General features: G+C 35.2%; 1 protein-coding gene across 1 annotated transcript in view; it reads right to left on the reverse strand.

The window, feature by feature from the left end:
• LOC132523610 (zinc-regulated GTPase metalloprotein activator 1A) overlaps nucleotides 1-20,800 on the reverse strand; it is a 48,648-nt gene that overhangs the window by 11,480 nt on the left and 16,368 nt on the right. Inside the window, exons 7-11 of the mRNA XM_060155012.1 lie at nucleotides 17,104-17,150; nucleotides 15,152-15,238; nucleotides 12,036-12,080; nucleotides 7,146-7,202; nucleotides 4,313-4,364 (exon numbers count right to left, since the gene is read on the reverse strand). Of these exons, the coding sequence (XP_060010995.1) occupies nucleotides 4,313-4,364; nucleotides 7,146-7,202; nucleotides 12,036-12,080; nucleotides 15,152-15,238; nucleotides 17,104-17,150 (288 nt within the window). The remainder of the gene's footprint in view (nucleotides 1-4,312; nucleotides 4,365-7,145; nucleotides 7,203-12,035; nucleotides 12,081-15,151; nucleotides 15,239-17,103; nucleotides 17,151-20,800) is intronic.

The following is a 20,800-nucleotide window of genomic DNA, read 5'->3' on the forward strand; positions in this document are numbered from 1 at the left end:
GTAAAATAACTTAATGTCTGGGATTTGCTTTAATACATACCAGCAAAGGTGATGGGTATTTGCAGGTTCATTATACTATTCCACTTTTATTTATGCTTGAAATTTTCCATTAAAAATTTTTTTAAAACACTCCAGCAAAAGAAATGTTAGGAAGATGGAAAAAATAAAATCGGCAAAATGGTAAAAGCCATTGCAACTGGGTCATCTGCACAGGGGATTGATTCATTTTAATATTCTCTCTACTTTTGTATATCTTTGAAAATTTCCATAATAAAATGTTAAAAATATACATACACATTAATTTGCACATACCCAAGATCTACTCCTGGAGATGTGAGAGATGGGGACCACTGAATGTCCAATATTTTTTAAAAGCCTACAAGTGATTCTGACCTACATTCCCATTTGAGAATCACAGCTTTTCATTCTTCACTGAGCACCCACCATATACCACATCCTGTGCTAAGCAATGAGGAATGTATATTTAGGAATTTATAGACTACCATAAGGGAAAAGCACTTCAACCCAAACTACAAGACATTATAAATGCCACAACAGGGGTACATTCAAGATACTGTGGGTATAGATAATGGCCATGATAAAGGTTCTTGAAAGTAAATACTACATATTCTTCATCTTCTACTCCTATGACTCCTAGTATGATGTCCTTCACCTAGAAGAATGTGATGTGCTTCAACTTCTTCTTTATGACTAATACTGAGTATCATAAAGAATTTTTCTAAAAATTCTACCTCTAGGGACTTGTAACTTCTCTCATTCACTCATTTGAAAGATAAGTAAGATATACTGTGCTCACGGATTAGAAGAATTAATATTGTTAAAATGTCCATACCACCCAAAGCAATCTACAAATTCAATGCAATCCCTATCAAAATACCCTTGGCATTTTTTTTACAAAACTACAACAAATGATCCTAAAATTTGTATAGAACCAGAAAAGACCCAAAAAGCCAAAGCAATCTTGAGAAAAAACAAAGAGGGAGGTATCACATGCCTTGTTTTCAAACTATATTATAAAGCTATAGAAATCTAAACAGTATGGTACTGGCACATAAACAGACACACAGATCATTGAAATAGGATACAGAGCCCAGAAATAAACCCACACTCATATGGTCAATTAATCTATGACAAAGGAGGCAAGAATATACAATGAGGAAAAGACAGTCTCTTCAGTAAATGGTACTAGGAAAACAGGACAGCTACATGGAAAAGAATGAAACTAGACCACTTTCTTAAACCGTATAAAAAATAAACTTGAAATGGATTAAAGACTTAAATGTAAGAACTGAAACCAAAAAACTCCTAAAAGAAAACAGAAGCACTACACTCTTTGACATAGGTCTTAGCAATATTTTCTTGGATCTGTTTCCTCAGATAAGAGCAACTAAAGCAAAAATAAACTACTGTGACTACATCAAACCAAAAAGCTTTTGCACAGCAAATGAAACCATCAGTAAAATGAAAAGGCAACCTACTGAATGGGAGAAGATATTTGCAACTGATTTGTCTAATACATGATTAATATCCAAAATATACAAAGAAATCACACAATTCAGTATCACAAAAAACCCAAACAATCTGATTAAAAAATGGGCAGAAGATATGAACAGACATTTTTCCAAGACATACAGATGGCCAACAGACACATGAAAAGATGTTCAATATCACTAAGCATCAGGGAAAAGCAAATCAACCACAATGAGATATGACCTCACACCTGTCAAAATGGCTATTCTCAAAAAGACAAAAAATAATAAGTGTTGGTGGAGATGTAGAGAAAAGGGAACTCTCATGCACTGTTGGTAGGAATGAAAATTGGTACAGCCACTATGGAAAACAATAATGAAGCTTCCTCAAAAAATTAAAAATAGGACTACCATACAATCCAACAATTCCACTTCTGGGTATTTATCCAAAGAAAATGAAAACACTAAATTGAAAATATATATGCCCCCCAATGTTCATTGAAGCATTATGTATTTACAATAGCCAAGATATGGAAACAACCTAAGTGTTCACCGACTGATGAATGCATAAAGAAGATGTGGTATATGTGTTGTGTGTGCATGTATGTGTGTGTGTGTGTGTATGTATACACACAATGGATTATTACTCAGCCATAAAAAGACTGAAATCTTGCCATTTGTGACAGTATGGATGGGCCTAGAAGTATTATGCTAAGTAAAATAAATCACACAGAGAAAGACAAATATCTTATGATTTCACTTATATGTAGAAACTAAAAAGCACAACAAACAAGCATACATAGCAAAACAGAAACAGACTCATAGATAACAGAGAACAAACTGGTAGTTGCCAAAGGGAAGGGGCAGGGGGATAGGCAAAACAGGTGAAGGAGACTAAGAGATACAAAGTTCCAAACTGTAAAATAAATAAGTCACAGGGATGTAATGTACAGCAGAGGGAATATAGTCAATAATACTGAAGTAACTTTGTATGGTGACAGATGGTAACTAGACTTACATGGTGATCATTTCGTAATGTATAAAAATACTGAATCATTACGTTGTATACCTGAAACTAGTAATATCTTATTCTGTAATAACACTGTAGGTCAATTACACTTCAATAAAATAGATAAATGAAGATGAATATTCTATTAAAAGTTTTGCAGAGAAAAATGCCACAAACATGGTAGTATAGTTTCCATAAATATGAGCCAAAATGAAGACAAATGAACAAGTATGCTATTATCTTGGCCCTATTACAATCAATGACTCAAAAAATAAGTAACAGTCTCAAGATAAAGGAGAGAATGCCAGGCACACTGCTCACTCATATGCCCCTTTTTCACCGTGTTTTAAGAAGTTAACCTTTTTTTTTTTCCTTCGATTCCATATATATGTGTTAGCATACGGTATTTGTTTTCCTCTTTCTTCTTTTTTTTTTGCAGTACGCGGGCCTCTCACTGTTGTGGCCTCTCCCGTTGCGGAGCACAGGCTCCGGACGGACAGGCTCAGCGGCCATGGCTCACGGGACTAGCCGCTCCACGGCATGTGGGATCTTCCCGGACCGGGGCACGAACCCGTGTCCCCTGCATCGGCAGGCAGACTCTCAACCACTGCACCACCAGGGAAGCCCTGTTTTCCTCTTTTTGACTTACTTCACCCTGTATGACAGACTCTAGGTCCATCCACCTCACTACAAATAACTCAATTTCGTTTCTTTCTATGGCTGAGTAATATTCCATTGTATATATATGCCACAACTTCTTTATCCATTCACCTGTTGATGGACACTTAGGTTGCTTCCATGTCCTGGCTATTGTAAATAGAGCTGCAATGAACATTTTGGTACATGACTCTTTTTGAATTATGGTTTTCTCAGGGTATATACCCAGTAGTGGGATTGCTAGGTCGTGAAGAACCTAGGGGTAAGACGGGGATAAAGACACAGACCTACTAGAGCATGGACTTGAGGATACGGGGAGGGGGAAGGGTAAGCTGTGACAAAGTGAGAGAGTGGCATGGACATATATACACTACCAAACGTAAAACAGATAGCTAGTGGGAAGGAGCTGCATAGCACAGGGAGATCAGCTAGGTGGTTTGTGACCACCTAGAGGGGTGGGATAGGGAGGGTGGGAGGGAGGGAGACGCAAGAGGGAAGAGATATGGGAACATATGTATAACTGATTCACTTTGTTATAAAGCAGAAACTAACACACTATTGTAAAGCAATTATACTCCAATAAAGATGTTAAAAAAAAAAAAGTTACACTTAAGCTCCACCATCCACAACTTGCTTAAAAGAAAGATGGTTACAGTGAAAATATACTTTCTTTGTTCCCAGCATCTGCAATATCTACCTCAGGAATTATAGTTTTAGAGCATGAAAAACACCTTAAGGAGTTCAAATTTACAGTGCTACCTGAAGGTGAAATCAAAGTCAATTTTTATTTAAATTAGCCACGGATGCCCGTACTAGACTTTTCCTTAATCAGTTAGTTAAATATAGTTAAAAATAGGCTGCATAAAGAACCCCCAGGCTGCTTTTATATAGTAATTCCCTTCAGAAGAACTAATCAAAATATGTTGACTGACCTGTGGAATGGAGAAGCTAAAAAGCATGATTTTCTAAGATTCTAAATAACTCTGGTTTGATGAACTCCTATTACGTATTAAGAAACTAGATTAGATGACCTCAAAAGCATTTAAATTCTGAAAACTGTCAAAATAGTTCAAAAAAGAATTCTATTAAAACAATCCTAAACAGAACAATTTAGTTAAAGAGATACTTTAAAAACATTTTTTAAAGATTTTTTTACCTGATCAAGGTGAGGTTGTGTTGTTGGCACACTCTGAAGTTTTCTCTGCAAACTAATAATAACTGATTATAAATTCAGAGCTCAATACACTTCTGATTTAACCTTATATATTACTGAGAGATACAAAGCTAAACAAGGGAGAGACTTTCCACAACTGAATCTATTACACAGCTCTAATTTTACATGCTGTTTACATATTCTAATAGACAAACACTGGCAGACTGTTTAAAAACTTTTCTTAAAAATGTATATACATTTACATACATATATATACACATAATAGAGATAAAAACTAACCTTTAGCAACACTATTTGGTGTGGTTAAATATGTTAAATAAATTTTTTTTTTATTTCCAAAAGATCTAATACAGGCCTAGGAAAATATACATAAGCATTTTACAATTGCTCAAAATTTCATCAACTCTCCACATGCTTCCTCAGATGAAAATAATGCTGAACCTAAAGAAAATTAGAAGGGTAAATTTTTCCTTTATCAATGTTTTCCCTTGAATATACCTACTTAAAAAAAAAAAAAAAACGGTATCCGTAAATGTAAGCCTTCTATACAGTCAGTTACCAGTAGTTGAGAGAAAACAAAAGGTCAGAATCCTAAAAATGCATTGTTCTGATATGGAAAAAGCAAAAGATCAATATGCCATAGATTATAACTATAACAACTGCAGCATACCTTTAGAGACTGATGGGGGTAGGTCGGGAGGAGGAAAAGGACTTAAAACCTTGCAGATGTTTTGCCTTGAAGAACAGTGAGGGGTAAATTAGTAACAGCAAGTTTAGGAAAGAGAAAAGGCTTGTAGGAACTGTTGGAGGGAATGAGTCTCCTTGGGGGGTCTTAATAGGGAAAGTGTCAAATTAAATCCTTCCCAGCTGGTTGCTCAGGAAAGGATTCTCTTGTTGAGCATCTAAGCACAAAGAAAAGTTATGCAGAGGCGTTATCCAGAACAAGGCTTCACCTTAAACAGCTGCTTCTTTAAGTGTCACTAACGCACTAAGTGTGGAACGAAATGACCTTAGAAAATGTTTGAAAAATTCTATGTTCTTTCCCTGTGTTCAATATTTAATGTTGGACAGTGACTGCCTACAACTTCCACAGGGAAGGAAAAAGTTTTCCTCTACCTCTTGAGTCCCTGGCTGGGTCTGAAAATTAGACTGATGAAGATTAACAACAGAAAAGCATGTACATTTATTTAATAAAGGTTTTATTTGACAAAGGAACCTTCATAGGGAAATGAAGACCTGAAGAAATGGTTAAACCTGAGTGTTTTTGTGCTAGGTTTGATGAAGAGTGAAAAGCCACAGAAAGATATGACAGGACAGAGGATGAGCCAAGTGTAGTAAACTAGGGGAAACTCAGAGGCCTATGCCTTCAGATTCCTCGTGTCTCCCTTTGTCTTCAGAGATAGGATGCTCTTTTCCTCTGGGTGGAGAGAGGTTACCTTTCACATAAGGGTGTTATGACTCATCTTACTTCAGAGAAAATGGGAGAACATATTTGCAAATCATGTATCTGATGAGGGGTTAATACCTAGATTATTTAAGAACACCTACAATTCAGCCACAACAACAAAAAAAAACCAAATAATCCAACTAAAATATGGGGAAAGTACTTGAACAGACATTTCTCCAAAGATAATATACAAATGGCCAACAAGTAAAAGTTAGAGAAATGCAAATCAAAACCACAGTGAGCTATCACCTCACATCCATTGGGACAGCTACTACCAAAAACAACAGAAAATGGCAAGGATGTGGAAAAACTGGAACACTTGTGCACTGTTTGTGGGAATGTAAAATGGTGCAGCTGCTATGGAAAACAATATGGTGATTCCTCAAAATATTAAAAACAGAATTACCATATGATCCAGCAATCTCACTTCTGGGCATATATCCAGAAGAATTTAAAGCAGGATCTTGAAGAGAGATTTGCACACCCAACCCATGTTCATAGCAGAATTATTCACAATAGTCAAGAGGAAGAAGCAACCTAATGTCCATCAATGAATAAATGGATAAAGAAAAAATGGTATATACATAAAATGGAATATTATTTAGCCTTTAAAAAGACAATGTTGTCACATGCTACAAAATGGATGAAACTTGAGAACTATGTGAAATAAGCCAGTCATGATAAGACCAATAATGTATGATTTCACTTATTTGAGGTACCTAAAGTAGTCAAATTCTTAGAAACAGATAACAGAATGGTGGTTCCCAGGGGCTGCAGGGAGGGGAACACCAGGAGTTGTGATCCAACTGGTATAGGGTTTCAGTTTTGCAAGATGAGAAAGTTCTGTAGATCCACTGCAAACAATGTGAATATACTTAACACTACTGAACTGTACACTTAAAAATGGGTAAGGATGATTAAAAAAAGATATCAATGTCCAGGGAAAAACCATTTGTTCTTCTTTCCCTATCAAAAGGATTCTCTCCGGGGAAAGAGGCAGGAAACTGATCCATCACTACGGGAAAGGGAGTATCTGTGGGAACACGCCGAACTAAAATTTTCTATGTATTTCATACATTTTCTCATGGAAAGAATTACACATAGTGGTTGGTAAAGAAATATTAACAATAAGTTTCTAAAGTTAACTACCATTTACACTATAATTTCTGTAGGAGAATACACGTGATTTCCGAACATACATTTAGCAAAACTTTCAAGAATGTAATCATTAGGAATGGTCGTGTATGCCAAAGAAATGACAGGAATCATAAATCAAATGTGCATCTGTGTAAATCATTCCTGTAACTCCTATAACTGTGAAATAAAAAGTACATTATAATAAAAGTGACCAAAATACAGGAAACATACCTTATTCCAGAGAGACTGTCAAAGGCATGAAGATCTAATATACTTGAGAGATCAACTCTATAAGAAAGAAAACCATTTTGAAGTGTTAATTTCTGTAAAATATATTCAATTAATCAAAAAAAATCTCTATTCTGCTAGAAATGCAAACATAAATGTTAATCAGTATATACTATTTTGGGAAAAATAAAATGACAGGCAAGGAACAAAAAGCTGTTGTAAAAAAATTTTTATGGAATTTATAAAATTTTAAAAATTGAATAAATGGTTTAAGACCAAGGCAGAAAATTACTTGGTTATTGCTTCAATAAATTGTAGTGTTTTTTTTGGTTTGTTTTTACCTTCAATTATCTTTTCAATCCTGAAAATTTGAGCTTTTCAAACTGTATTTTTATAACCAAAAAAAAAAATCAGTTAAAGAACTGAAAATTTTCAAAAGTAGCAGTTTATTCCTCAAAAGATGAAATGAGGGAAATTGAACAAATGGAAATAACACAGTAGTATAGGTACATTGGAATTTCTGTATTTCTTTTACTCCACCTCCCTGCTTTCATGATACAACAGGTAGTATCATAAGAATATGAGGAGTCAAACAATCAATGTATAAATATTCACTCTAGGACCCTTATCTACATCTAAAGAATGTGGTTTGATTTTATTTCCTTCAGATGGGGTTGCATATAGACTGAAACTTCCCAGTTAGTGCTCTGTCTGAATAAACATTATTTCTATTATAATTATTTGGTGGTAATTAAGCCTAATTTATTAGGAAAGCAGAGATTAAAAATCAGAAGAGATTATATCACAATTAGCATTAGGTTTGGTTTAAATACATAAAAGTAAATTTATAAAGACTAGTGATTTGAGTTCCAAATTTTACATCAGCCTATGAAACAGTAAAGGACAGTGATTTCTCCATAATCAAAGCTATAATGAAGGAATGTTTGAAGAAAATGACAACTATAATTAAGTCTCAAAATCATACTCCAGGGATTTGCCAAACATTTATTAAATTTTCTCACAAGGAAAACAAAACTTTGCAAATTCAAAACTTTTTCAAATACAAAAACATGTAAAAGCCATCCTCTTTAACTTAGGGCTGACCAGCTGTGTCTGCTTTGTTCATTCTCAACAGGCTGCCATATATTCATACTTGTGGCAACGATACTGTTAGATTGTGAACACCTCTCCTGGCACAAGGCAGACAAATTCCCATCTTATTAAAAGAAGAATACTCCAGAGTTCTATATTAACAGACTGTAACATTTCAAATTCTGGACATTCTAGATGAACAGAATTAGGAAAATAATCAAGCAAAGAAGTAAATGTTCCATAAGAAATTTTTGAATATCAATTTACATAAGAGACCAAAGCCTTAACATTAAACCTATTTCCTTTCACACCATCACAGTTGAGCAAATATTTATACTGACAGGTGCCAAGTGGATGACGTTTTCCACCAAGTTTACCACCTTTAACTTAGGAAATAGCTTAAAGTTTAAAAAGTTTACACATGCTAATTGTGTAAATATCAAAATTCAGGTCAACTGTGTGAATACCAAAAGTCAGTTTGAAACACAAGTTTCTAAATACACTACAGTTTTCACTGCAACAGTGTCCTTGAGAATACATATCATAGATTTAGAAATAATTCTGCTCTGTACCCAGATTCTTTTGATATTTTCAAAACAGATAGGATCAACAAAAGACCTATACAGGTTAAATTCTACAGAGAATAATAAAATATCAAAGTCTCTCACTGTATCTCACCAGATTCTCAATGGAGAATAAAAGAGGAAAAAGTCTAAGGTTCCAGATGAAAGTTGCCATGGACTTTAGTACCACCATCAAAAGTAAATTCCTTCACTCATCCAAGGCATATAACTAGAAAACTAATTTTCATGGCATCAAATTTTATTTAACTTCCCCCTTCAGAGATAAAAACATCAGATCTTTTCCAAAACATTAACACAGAAAAAATAAATAGACTATTACCATCATGTAAAAACTGAATGGGAGAATGAAGCAAACAGAGGGGAAGGAAAAAAGTTCCAAAGCTCATCTTTTCTCCTAATTTCTTGAACTATCCATGCCAGGAGTATCTAATCTTTTCTCTATGAGGAGCTTTCAATTATCCGTATGTCTAAAGACTGCTTTAAGTCGCTTAAGACCAAGGACAGGAGCATGAAAAAGGAAGAGGGCTCTGGCTGTCTCAGGGGAGGGGAGTTCAGCTACTACTCCAGAGATATAGTCGTCTTTTCAAAGTTCAGTGAGTCTCAGAAACAGGGGCCACCAGACCACCCCAGACCTACGAGTTGTTGATACCATCCAATAGTAAGTCTTGAACTGTAGAGCTAAATTTCCAAATGCCCTACCTAGTGGCATCTCAAACTCAATGTTTACAAAACGGAACTAATCCCCTTTACCAAACCCACTGCTATCACTACCCTACCCCAAAGTTGCCCCTCCTTCCTGTATTTCCTAACTTGGAGAATAGCACCACATTCAATCCACCTCCCAAGACTCATACTGCTTTTTTTTTTCCCTGGTACGCGGGCCTCACTGTTGTGGCCTCTCCCGTTGCGGAGCACAGGCTCCGGACGCGCAGGCTCAGCGGCCATGGCTCACGGGCCCAGCCGCTCCGCGGCATGCGGGATCTTCCCAGACCAGGGCACGAACCCGTGTCCCCTGCATCGGCAGGCGGACTCTCAACCACTGCGCCACCTCATACTGCTTTTAAAATCCTTCATTAATTCCTTGCTGCCTACAGGAGAAAATCCAAACCACGTGTCATGGTGTTCAAGACCCTTTGTGGTAATTTCTCCATCTCCACAGTCATACCTCTTTTTCTCTCCACAATATAACACAATGTGTTCTAGCCATTCTAAAATATTCACAGGTTCTGGAATACAAAATCTTCCTTATGTCAAGAAAGCCACTGCTACTCTTGTCCATCTGGAAAACTCTTATTCATTCTTCAAGATTCAAGTCAATGATAACCTTACCAGTCAAAATATTCTGACTCTTCATCAAGAAGAGTTGAATAGTTGTTCCTCTATCTTCCTGATCTTATAGGATCCTGTGCATTTAATGTTACTGTTATATTGATAATATTTAATATATTGATTTTTGCTTGTTTTCTTGCCTCTCCCAAATGAGTAATTTTAAAGGCAGAGTTTTTACCTTATACATTGCTTAAATCCTCAACATTCCATGAAATGCCTAGCAACTAGTAGAATGATCAGTAAACTGTTGAATTGATTAACTTATTATTGATCAACTGGACTTTGGTTTTCCTCTATCCAGTCCACTTTATCTCCAAGATTTAAAAAAAAAGTCTGGAAAAGATAAGAATGGCACTTCTTCTAATCTTCCACTCCTGAAGTCCATCAGAACTTCCATTTGCCTCAAAATCAACTTAAGTCTGACCAATGAGACCATACTATGCCATTCTTATTTTTTAACTTAAATACTCAAGGTAAGCCTTTTCTACACGTTTATAGCAGTTTTATGACTGTCATTTTACTATTGTAAGCGTTTGCCAAACACAAGATGCTTAAAAGATTAAAATTTTTTTAAGAAAGAAAATTAAAATTTTTTCTTTATTTAAGAAAGCTCCTAGATTCTCAGATGTACTGGCAAAAAAAACTGATTACAATATTTGTAAATACGAACTGAACAAATGCTATTACAACAAAACCACAGCTATTTATGGGTATGATTTTTAAAAACTTAATTAAGCATTATGTGGTTGTCTTTGTGTCATTTTGTAAAAAGCAGAAAATTTAAGAAGAAAGAAAATGGTAACACAACAGGAAGAAGACAGATACCAAGGAATGGCTCATGGTATGAGTTAGGTTATCACAGACCTTCTACACTGGAATTTGAAATGAAGGGAGCACATGTGGTATATGCTTATAGAGGACTTAACACTAAGGCATTCTTCTGCTACCTCTACCAGCAGAGTGGCTTCTGAGAATGCATGCCAAATTAATTCCCCAGCTGTTCACATGCATATAAGCAGCTGCTGCTGTTACTGCCTCACATTATGGTAGTCTGTCAGCACCTCTAATCTCTACCATGGCAAGACAAACCACTCAACTAAGGCCTTTGCTGTACTTCCGAGGACAGAATCTCTGAATTGAGAACTGGGTGGCACTAGACTGCCAGCTGAGAGCCTCAGAGCTTCTAGCTGCATGTTCCTGGGTCTATCAGCTGCTAAGCCATTCTTGCTAAAAAATAAGGTTAATAAAAATACCTCTGTACACAAATTTTCTGAAATCATGATAGCACTCAATGCAAAATAGAGTTCAATCTACAGAAATTCATTTTACAGATGTTTTAAGAACACATCTGTTTTATAAAGTAAGGCACATCTGTACGAACAAAATTAAAAAGAGAGAAGAACCTATAGGAAATCAAAATCAAAATATTTAAAAAGAATGCATCAGGAACTTAAATGTAAAGGTTCCATGTATTTTTACATGACATTATTTTTGCAACTATTAAACACTCAGAAAGTTTTTAAAATATTAAAAAGCCATCTAAATATCTCAAATTAAGATAAGATTCCTAATAGTATACTTTTTCAGATTTCTATATTAATTACTTCCTTGAGTGGTTCAAAATCCTATGTTTTCTTCCTCATTAAAGCAAAAGCACAGTTACAGTGTAATCATGGCTCTGAGGTCTTAGTTACAAGACCTCAGTTACAATATATTAACTAAATATGCCAAACTAATTTATAAAGAGCATTCAAAACAACCTTTTGGGCCTAATTTTTTTTAAATGCACATGTATCTTCCTTATATTAGAATCAAACATAGTTATCGATTACTTAATATTTATTAACTAAAATTATTTGTTAATATTAGTAACAGCTTTTAAAATTACCTTGATTTTTGTGTTTCTAAAATTTTTCCCAGTCCATTTGTTGATCTGAAATAAATATAAAAATGAGGAAAGTAAAAAAATGTTAACTTTTTAAAAAACCATTCTATCACATTATTTCTAAAACATGAAGTAAGCACATACAAATATATCCTAAAGCTAGAGAACAATAAAAAACAAACTTACATTTTTCATAGTTTAGTTTTTCCTTCTAATCATAAATCAGGTACATTCCACTTATGCATTAAAACATGATATGCAAAAATCTACTGCACAACTGAAAGATTGGGGGCTACTTTGTGATTTATATAAAGACCCTTCACTTTAGAAAAAATGATTTATAAAAGGCCAGTAATTCTAATATTCTTAAAATGAGTAAACTTTTAACTGACACCTAATTGTCCTCAACACACACTGTGGAAATGGCTATACACACACTAGATATAAAAACCTAGTTACGAGTGGCTTTGACCCCAGCCTGTCCTCAGTATTCAGCCATACATCCAGTTTTGTTTTGTTTTGTTTTGTTTCTGCGGTACGCGGGCCTCTCACTGTTGTGGCCTCTCCCGTTGCAGAGCACAGCCTCCGGACGCACAGGCTCAGCGGCCATGGCTCACAGGCCTAGCCGCTCCACGGCATGTGGGATCTTCCCGGACCAGGGCACGAACCCATGTCCCCTGCATCGGCAGGTGGACTCTCAACAACTGCGACACCAGGGAAGCCCCACATCCAGTTTTTTAATAGAATACCTCTTCAGTTCTCTAGCTAGGATCTCTACCTACTCTGCCAGGCCTCCCCTTTCTGATACAAAGATAATGAAATACGGCTCCCTTTTGTATGGCGCCAAAAATACTTATTAAATCCTTTGCAGTAAACTGTACACCTCATCTATTTATATCATCAGTTCCATTGCCTTTAGGGTTACTTGATGAAGATATGTGCTATTTGTTCAAGCTTGTTCTCATGGGTAAGGCTTCCCAATGATTCTGAGGCAAGTCTCTCTATTAATTCACAAAACTCTTAATCTTCTCTTTTGAATATACTCTATAACCTGAAGGCTATTTCCTCTCTAACATGTTTATCTTCTTCCAACTCTTCAAATCTAATTCTGAGTAAGTCGCAAGCCGGAGGTACAATGGAGGGTAAAAAGCCCAAAGGGTCTGTAATTTATCAAAGTGCTTTGTCAAATTCTTTTCTGGTATTGCTATACAGTACAGGCTGGCAACAAGCTGGCTAATGTCAATACTGCTCGTATTAGAGATCCAGCTTACATAGTCAGTATGGGGATAGAAGTGCCCAGTAGTAACAATTTCTCTTTTTATGCCAAAAATGTTTGTGACATAGATTATGTTCCCCGTTCGACATAGATTATGTTCCCCATTCTACAATCACAATGATGCATAGGATTTTGAAAAGAGAAACAAAATTTAGGAGACCAGTGTCAAAAGGGGTAAAAGAAATAATCTCCATTCACCACTTTCATCTTTCTAGACTTTTCAAAAATATCAACCATCTTTCTATTTCTTTCATTTTTTTATTCACTGTAATGGAAATTACTATGTAAACTAAGAAAAAAATCTACAATCTAATAATGATAATAATAGATAACAGAGCACTTACTATGTATCAGGCACTGTGTGAAGCTTACCAACAATGCCTCAAACCAAATGCAGATTCCAAAGTCCATGATTTTAAACATTATTCAATACTACACAGCACTACCTACCCTCCACATGGAGACATTCTTACAGCTTTTTATAGTAAAATCTAAGAGGATATTACTACTAAAATAAGCCAAATAAGAAGAAAAATATGAATTCTTTCTTCTGCAATCATTAACCACTGCAGCCAAAATCCTAATGAGCTTTACCTTTACTGATTCAATTCATAACATATATTATATGAACTGGCACTGACAAACTCAAAATCTGATGTCAGCAGATTGTACGCACTGAAGATGACCAATAATAAAAGCTATCAAACGTTTCTCTGTAGATGGCTTTTATCAGTTTAGGTCTTACAAAATAATTAAAAGTCCCTGAACTCTAACCTCATTTGAAAAGTCCAAATGACTGTTGGATCTTTTAACACATATCTGAGTACCATTCATATTGTCCTATGTTGATCAGCCTTGGCCACGGACACTGAAGACATTAAAGCTAGCTGGAAAACAGGCATGGTTAGATGACAGTTAAGGAAGACCAAAGTCAATGAGGGTTCAGGGAAAAGTGAAACCACCTGAGACAGGGAAGACTTCGCAGGAAGGAGGGAGAAAGAGGTGGGAGGAAGGGATAAGTTCCAGAGAATGGCTAAAATACCTTAAAAAAATAAAAGAAAAAAAAAAGAAAAATAAATAAAAGAAAAACAGAGAAAAAGAAGGAATTCAAGGACTGACAGAGTGAGAGTTGAGAATACATTAAGAGTAAAGAAAGGATTTGGTAAGATACCTCCATGAGAAAATAAGTAAACCGTCCTGGGTAAAGTTAGGGCACTTCATGTAGGGAAGGAGTCAAAGAGAAGACAGGAAAATGAGGAGGGAGTCAGAAGACCCTGAATACCAGTCATGAACTTTGAACTGTAGTTGACCATGGAACAACTTAGGGGTTAGAGGCACCAAGCCCCCTCACCATCGAAAATCCTCATACTGCTATCTCTGCCTCAAAAACAAAGGAATTGATAAATGACTTACCCAAGGGCAAGAAGCTGAAAGGGTTTGAACAGAATCAGGACTCAAACCCTAGTTCTTTTAATTCCACATATTATGATCTCTAATTGAACACAAACTTTTCCCCATACTTAGTTAACTTAAAGATCTGTACAATGAAAACACGGACTATGTTTATTGGAAAAAAATGCACGTATAAGTGGACCTGGGCAGTTCAAACCCTGTGTTGATCAAGGTTCAACTGTATATTCTGTAAGCAATGGGGAACAATTTTATATACCACTATTTACATAACAGCCAATTAGGCAACAACAAAATATGTGATTCCCTAATGATACTTGAAGCAAGTCAACCTTGAACCTTAAATTTCTACAGGGCAATAGTCATGGTAAAAATATTCCGTACAGCACATTTTGAATTTGTAGGTACTTAACAAACATTTCTAATTTTGTACCTAACAGTTGTTCTTAATTTGTTTAAATCCTCTTCTGAAACCAAGTCTGTTTTATTGAGGATGATGATATCCGCCAAAGCAACTTGCCTAAAGTAGCAAACAAATAACAGATGTCAAGAGAAATGTTAAGAAATTAAAAATAAATAAGAAACACCTCCTCAAGATCAATTAGCAGCTAAGAAGGATATAGTACTCTATGTAATGATTTAATTTACTCCTAAATTATTTATCATCCTTCAACTAGTAAGGATGAATTGTATTCATCACTATATAAACTCAGATTTCAAATTATTCATTCAAAAAATATTTACTAAGTTCTCTTACTTGCTACTCTGAAACTACAAAGATAAGTCTCAAAAAGTTTACAATCAAGGATAGTTTACAATTAGGATGATTTTCAACTCATGATTTTCTTTGTAAAAAAATGCATAAAATTCCGATATCCAATGTGGTACGAACAAAGACACTCATTAAAATATTCCACGTAATAATTACCATAATTTTCAAAGAAATACAAAGAACAAGTTCACTTAACATTAATACTACATTGAACAGTTTTTTTAAAAAAACTACACTTGGATCTTGAACAATTATCTTCATCACTACGAATATTTATTTTCTCTGTAAAACAGATAAACTACAGAAATTCAAGTTAAAGAATCCAGTTGACACGATGCTGGATAACAAAATAGCTTACTATAATTAGAAACTCTATTTTCTATTAACAGGAGTAGTAAAGCTGAGGATTCTTTAAAATTTCCTCAATTCTTCAGGGAAGTTTAATCACGAGACTATTTGTTCCCAATACTGGTTTTATGCTACCTGAAGGTATAGCTAATTATTTCAAAGAACAACCAAATTCTCAAAAATAAATCAACTTCAGTTCACTGAAAAGCGGGTTTCAACAGTATGTACATCACAATCCCATTTTTATTCCAGTAAATTTCATAAGAATAAAGATTGAATGTGCACTTCTCAAAATATAGACAGTTGCAATCTTCAAATTGGAGGGCTCCTATATTTAACTTTTTTTTGGCTTTTATAACATTTTGCTCTTTTCTATTTGGCTTATATTTTCTATAACAAACATATTTTAATAAGGAAAAAGTTACAAAAATATTTAAGTTCAGTCTAATGTGAATCATAGCTAAATATCAAATGAAGTGTTCAGGCAGGATTACAAAACAACAGAGTACCATATTCTAAAATGATAGGGAATCAATCACCTCCTTGCAGTCTATTATTTATGTCAAGATCATCTGTAGCAAATCTTGGAGTGGAGGGAGACCTCCCTTTTAAACCCAAGAGCGTATTTAGTGACTGTTGTCTATCCCAAAACTCTTTTCCCATTAGCAAGAATATGCTTAGGGTAGGCAAACCAATTTAAATATTCATAAGTCTAAAGAGAACCCAATTAGGAACATACAAGTATTTAAACAAAAAATGTTCTAAATGCCAAATTGCAACTATTTCCATATTTATTCCTCTGTTGCTCTGAGTAACAGTGAACAGTTGAATCAACTGAATTACTGTTAAAGAAGACAGGAAGTGAATCAACTCTTTTTTTTTTTTTTTTTTTTTTTTCGCGGTACGTGGGCCTCTCACTGCTGTGGCCCGGACCCGGGCCACGAACCTGCATCCCCTGCATCGGCAGGCAGACTCTCAACCACTGCGCCACCAGGGAAGCCCTCAACTCTTTTTTAATAATCATTTTCAATCCCAAAGAAATTGTATGAGAACAAGAAAATATTTTTAAAAGTGAACATCTTCCAAGTTCCTCACAAAAAACTCCTGTGCTCAGCACTCACTTTATGCTATAATATAGTTTTAAATAGAGAAAAGATCTTCCTTGACTATGTTTTTATGTTTCTCAGCTTGTTTTGTTTTTCATATCAATCATTTTCTTTTTCCATTTAGCCAGTAATCAACATATACTTTAAATAAATGAATACCTAGAAGCTTCATTGATAAGGCCATCAGGTTTTTCTTCTGCTAAATGCTAAATAAAAACAAAGTTTGAACAAAAGTTACTGTGGTGTAACACATAACCTAATGTCAACACAAAGGATTTTTACTTTAGGGACTCCTTGCTTGCCTCTAATAAAAACTTCAACAAGTTCTATTACTGAATACCCAAATTCAGGACTAACTTTTCTATCTGAACGCATTTTCCTCCTCATTTGTAATTTTTTCCCTACAGTGAACCTTTGAGGTGTGAGGGCTTAAACTTTGTCCCCTGACCTCTTTTTTTTCGTAAATGGAAAACCCTCCAGATTTAAATAATGTCATAAAAACACAGCACATTATAGTTCAGATTCTAGACAATTTCCTTTTTACAAAACTGTCTTTGTTCTAAATATTCATTATTACTTATTTAAAAAAAAGAGATAACCACTGAAATTGTACTTTTAAAAAGTCTACTAGACTTTCCTTCACCCTACCCCACCCCCCAGCCCCCACCGCAGAACCATACACACTATGAACTCATACTGGGCCCTCCCAATTCCCTAGAAACAAATAGCTGTAGGAAGGACACAGCCCTACACCCAGCATAAAGCAGGTTATCATTTTGAAACCCACACTTGAATGATTTGGCCTCTCTGGGCAACTGTTTAGTTTGCACCCTGCCAGAGTCAAGCTAGTGCCAAAAAATACTTTGATGTTGGCTTAGAAGCCCACGAAGTCATTTTGATCTCTCTGGAAGTAGTTATTATTTTTCCATAATCTTATTTATATCCCTAAAGTCACCAGTGTCATAAGGTTCCTCTCTGAAAAATGTTCCACCTTCATTACCTTAACCCTCAATAGATGTTTCCTGTCACAATAAAAAGCTGCCTACTGATGTCAGAGGCAATTTGATTATATAATACTTTTTGTATTTGAATTGAACTCCACAAATTATTAAATCCTTTTACAAACATTATCTCATTTAGCCTTCATAACGATTATGGGAAATGGCTATTCTCAATTTATAAAAAAGAAGCTAAATCTAACACTGTCACCATCATGGGATACCTTACCATAGGGTGATTTTTCAAAAATGAAAATGGCCTCAACAGAAGGAAAATGAATATAATTTTTAAATCTTTGTGAAAGCTTTTTTTTTTTTTTTTTGCAGTACGTGGGTCTCTCACTGTTGTGGCCTCTCCCATTGCGGAGCACAGGCTCCGGACATGCAGGCTCAGCAGCCATGGCTCACGGGCCCAGCCACTCTGCGGCATGTGGGATCTTCCCGGACCAGGGCATGAACCTGTGTCCCCTGCATCGGCAGTGTCCCCTGCATCAGCAGGCGGACTCTCAACCACTGCGCCACCAGGGAAGCCCTGAGAGCTTTTTATGTCATATAAAATCAGTCTTGCAAACAGCGTTACACAAATGTTAATAACTGCATAAAAGTATATGTATAAAGATTACCTAAAAGTTATATTCAAAATTATTTCATCAAATCAGTTTTACAATTCATGAAGAGGTAGATCATTAAGGTATTTGGATAGTTTGGGACCTAAGAGCAAGTTGGTAATCATTTTATTTAATAGTCTTGGTAAAATCCATAGAGAAAACCTTTTTTCTTCTAAAAGTTTGCCAAATTTTATTTTTGGGGAAGCTAGCCTAAACTAAAACTAGAGTAATGATGTACTGATCTCCACTTTAGGTACAACCTTATAAATTCAACTGCAGACCCACTCTGAAATTATGGAAATCACAGAACTTGAAGAATATTGTATTAAAAATTGTTTCTTATCAAAAGACCAAGTTTACTATTTTTGCTAATTACTGTTGGCCTGAGGCTATAACAAATCCTTTCATTACGTCCTCTAGAGAATAAGGGCTATTACCATCCCAGGAATAGTACCTGGCACCCAGGTTCAACAAATACTTATTGAATGAATTCTAGTTAACACCTCCCATTTGTTGACATAGATACATGGATGTTGTTATCTGAAAAGTTCTACATAATGTGCAGCAACAACTCCCTTTCTTTTCAGCAGTAAATCTGTTTAGTAAAGATGTATTTTTAGCAAGGTATCTGTCTCTGAATGATCCTATAGTATGGAAGTTCTTTTAAATTTTTGAAATATTTGCAAAATATTGTATTTTTGACCTTTTGGAAGATTTATTTATATATGAATTTGGGACTTTTTGGCTGTGAGCTGGAGGTGTATAAAAAGATATGGTAAGAAAATTAGAGATTTGTTTTTGAATATCCATACCTAAATGTAACTAATAAAATAGTATTAATATTTCACAAAGTAACTCATGTTTTTAATGCATCTAATCTAATCTCCAGAAGATTAGAAATTTTCACTCAAAGCTAACGGGGATGGACTAACATTTCATGACCTCTAGGAAGTCAAGAAGTATCAAATATAAAAACATGTTAAAAGTCCCCATAATAAAAACCTGCCAATAGGTACAACTCTATTAAGAATATGATATGTAATAAACATATAAAAAAGCAGAAGAGATAAATGTCCCTGGTTCTATGCACATATGAAGGCTATACAAACATAAACAAATAATAAATGCACACTAACATTTATTTTCTCTGGATATCAGCCCATTTCCCTTATGCAACTTCTTACCTTCCCAAATCAAACTTTGCAAAAAGACTAAAACCAATGTCTGCTATTCAAAAGGACATTCTCCAGTAGCACATTATACACCATTAGTCATTAAGTCAGATGACTCCCAGTTACAAAGGGAAAAAATGGAAATTGTGACATTCTATTTTACCTGTACAGGCAATGAAGGAAAAATTTTTTTCAAAATAGTGTGTGTGTGTGTGCGTGTGTGCGTGTGTGTATATGCGTGTATCCCCAACGGATTCCTCATCTCTGCTTAGAGACTGTGGCTTTTGCTTATACATCAAGAAAAAGATCAGAAAAATTTTGGTACTAATTAATCCAACGTATCAAAAAGCTTAAGGTTCCACCCTCTAACTTAGCACAGCATAAGAAAGAAAGGAATCCTTTGAAATAACACCATCGTATGACACAACTTCATTAAGGGCTTTTCTGCAGAAACAGAAACAAGCTGGAAAGAAAGAAAGAAAGGAAGAAAGAAAGAAAAAAGAAAGAAAGAAAAGAAAAAGAAAAAAACACTGTTGTTGACCAAAGTGGAAAGAAATCTAGTGTCAAAGATGTCAGTGACATTTTAAAAAAAAGAAGCAGCAGCTATTTCTTTCCAATGGATTGGTTATAGATCTAACACTATTTTAGCTTTTAAGAAAAGATTATTGCATAATGTCAGTCTATTTATTTTCTTGTCTTTTCCAAGCCAAACTGTTTTCTGACTGAATTGTTTCAACAGCTTGTGCAATATAACAGAAGAACCAAAAAGAAACCTCTGACTTGACCTTTTCTGTGTAACTTCATTCATTGATTCTATTGCATTAAATGCTGTCACTTTTGTAGAACTGAAAAGGACAATGTCAGTAGCCTGGGTGTCAAGTCCTGAGAATAGAGAGCTGTCATTTGAAGTTGTCCAATTATTTGCCCATGATTAAAAAATGAATATTTCAGATCAATGGGTGACAATCCCATTAGAGTGATAGCCCATGATATCAATTACCACTTCAGTTTCAATTTGGCTGGCTGGCCACAAGGTACCATTTCTCAGCTTTACTTCTGATGGGCTGGCTCTGTGAAG

The sequence above is a fragment of the Lagenorhynchus albirostris genome, chromosome 7, assembly GCF_949774975.1.
Source record: "Lagenorhynchus albirostris chromosome 7, mLagAlb1.1, whole genome shotgun sequence".
Lineage (NCBI taxonomy): Eukaryota > Metazoa > Chordata > Mammalia > Artiodactyla > Delphinidae > Lagenorhynchus > Lagenorhynchus albirostris.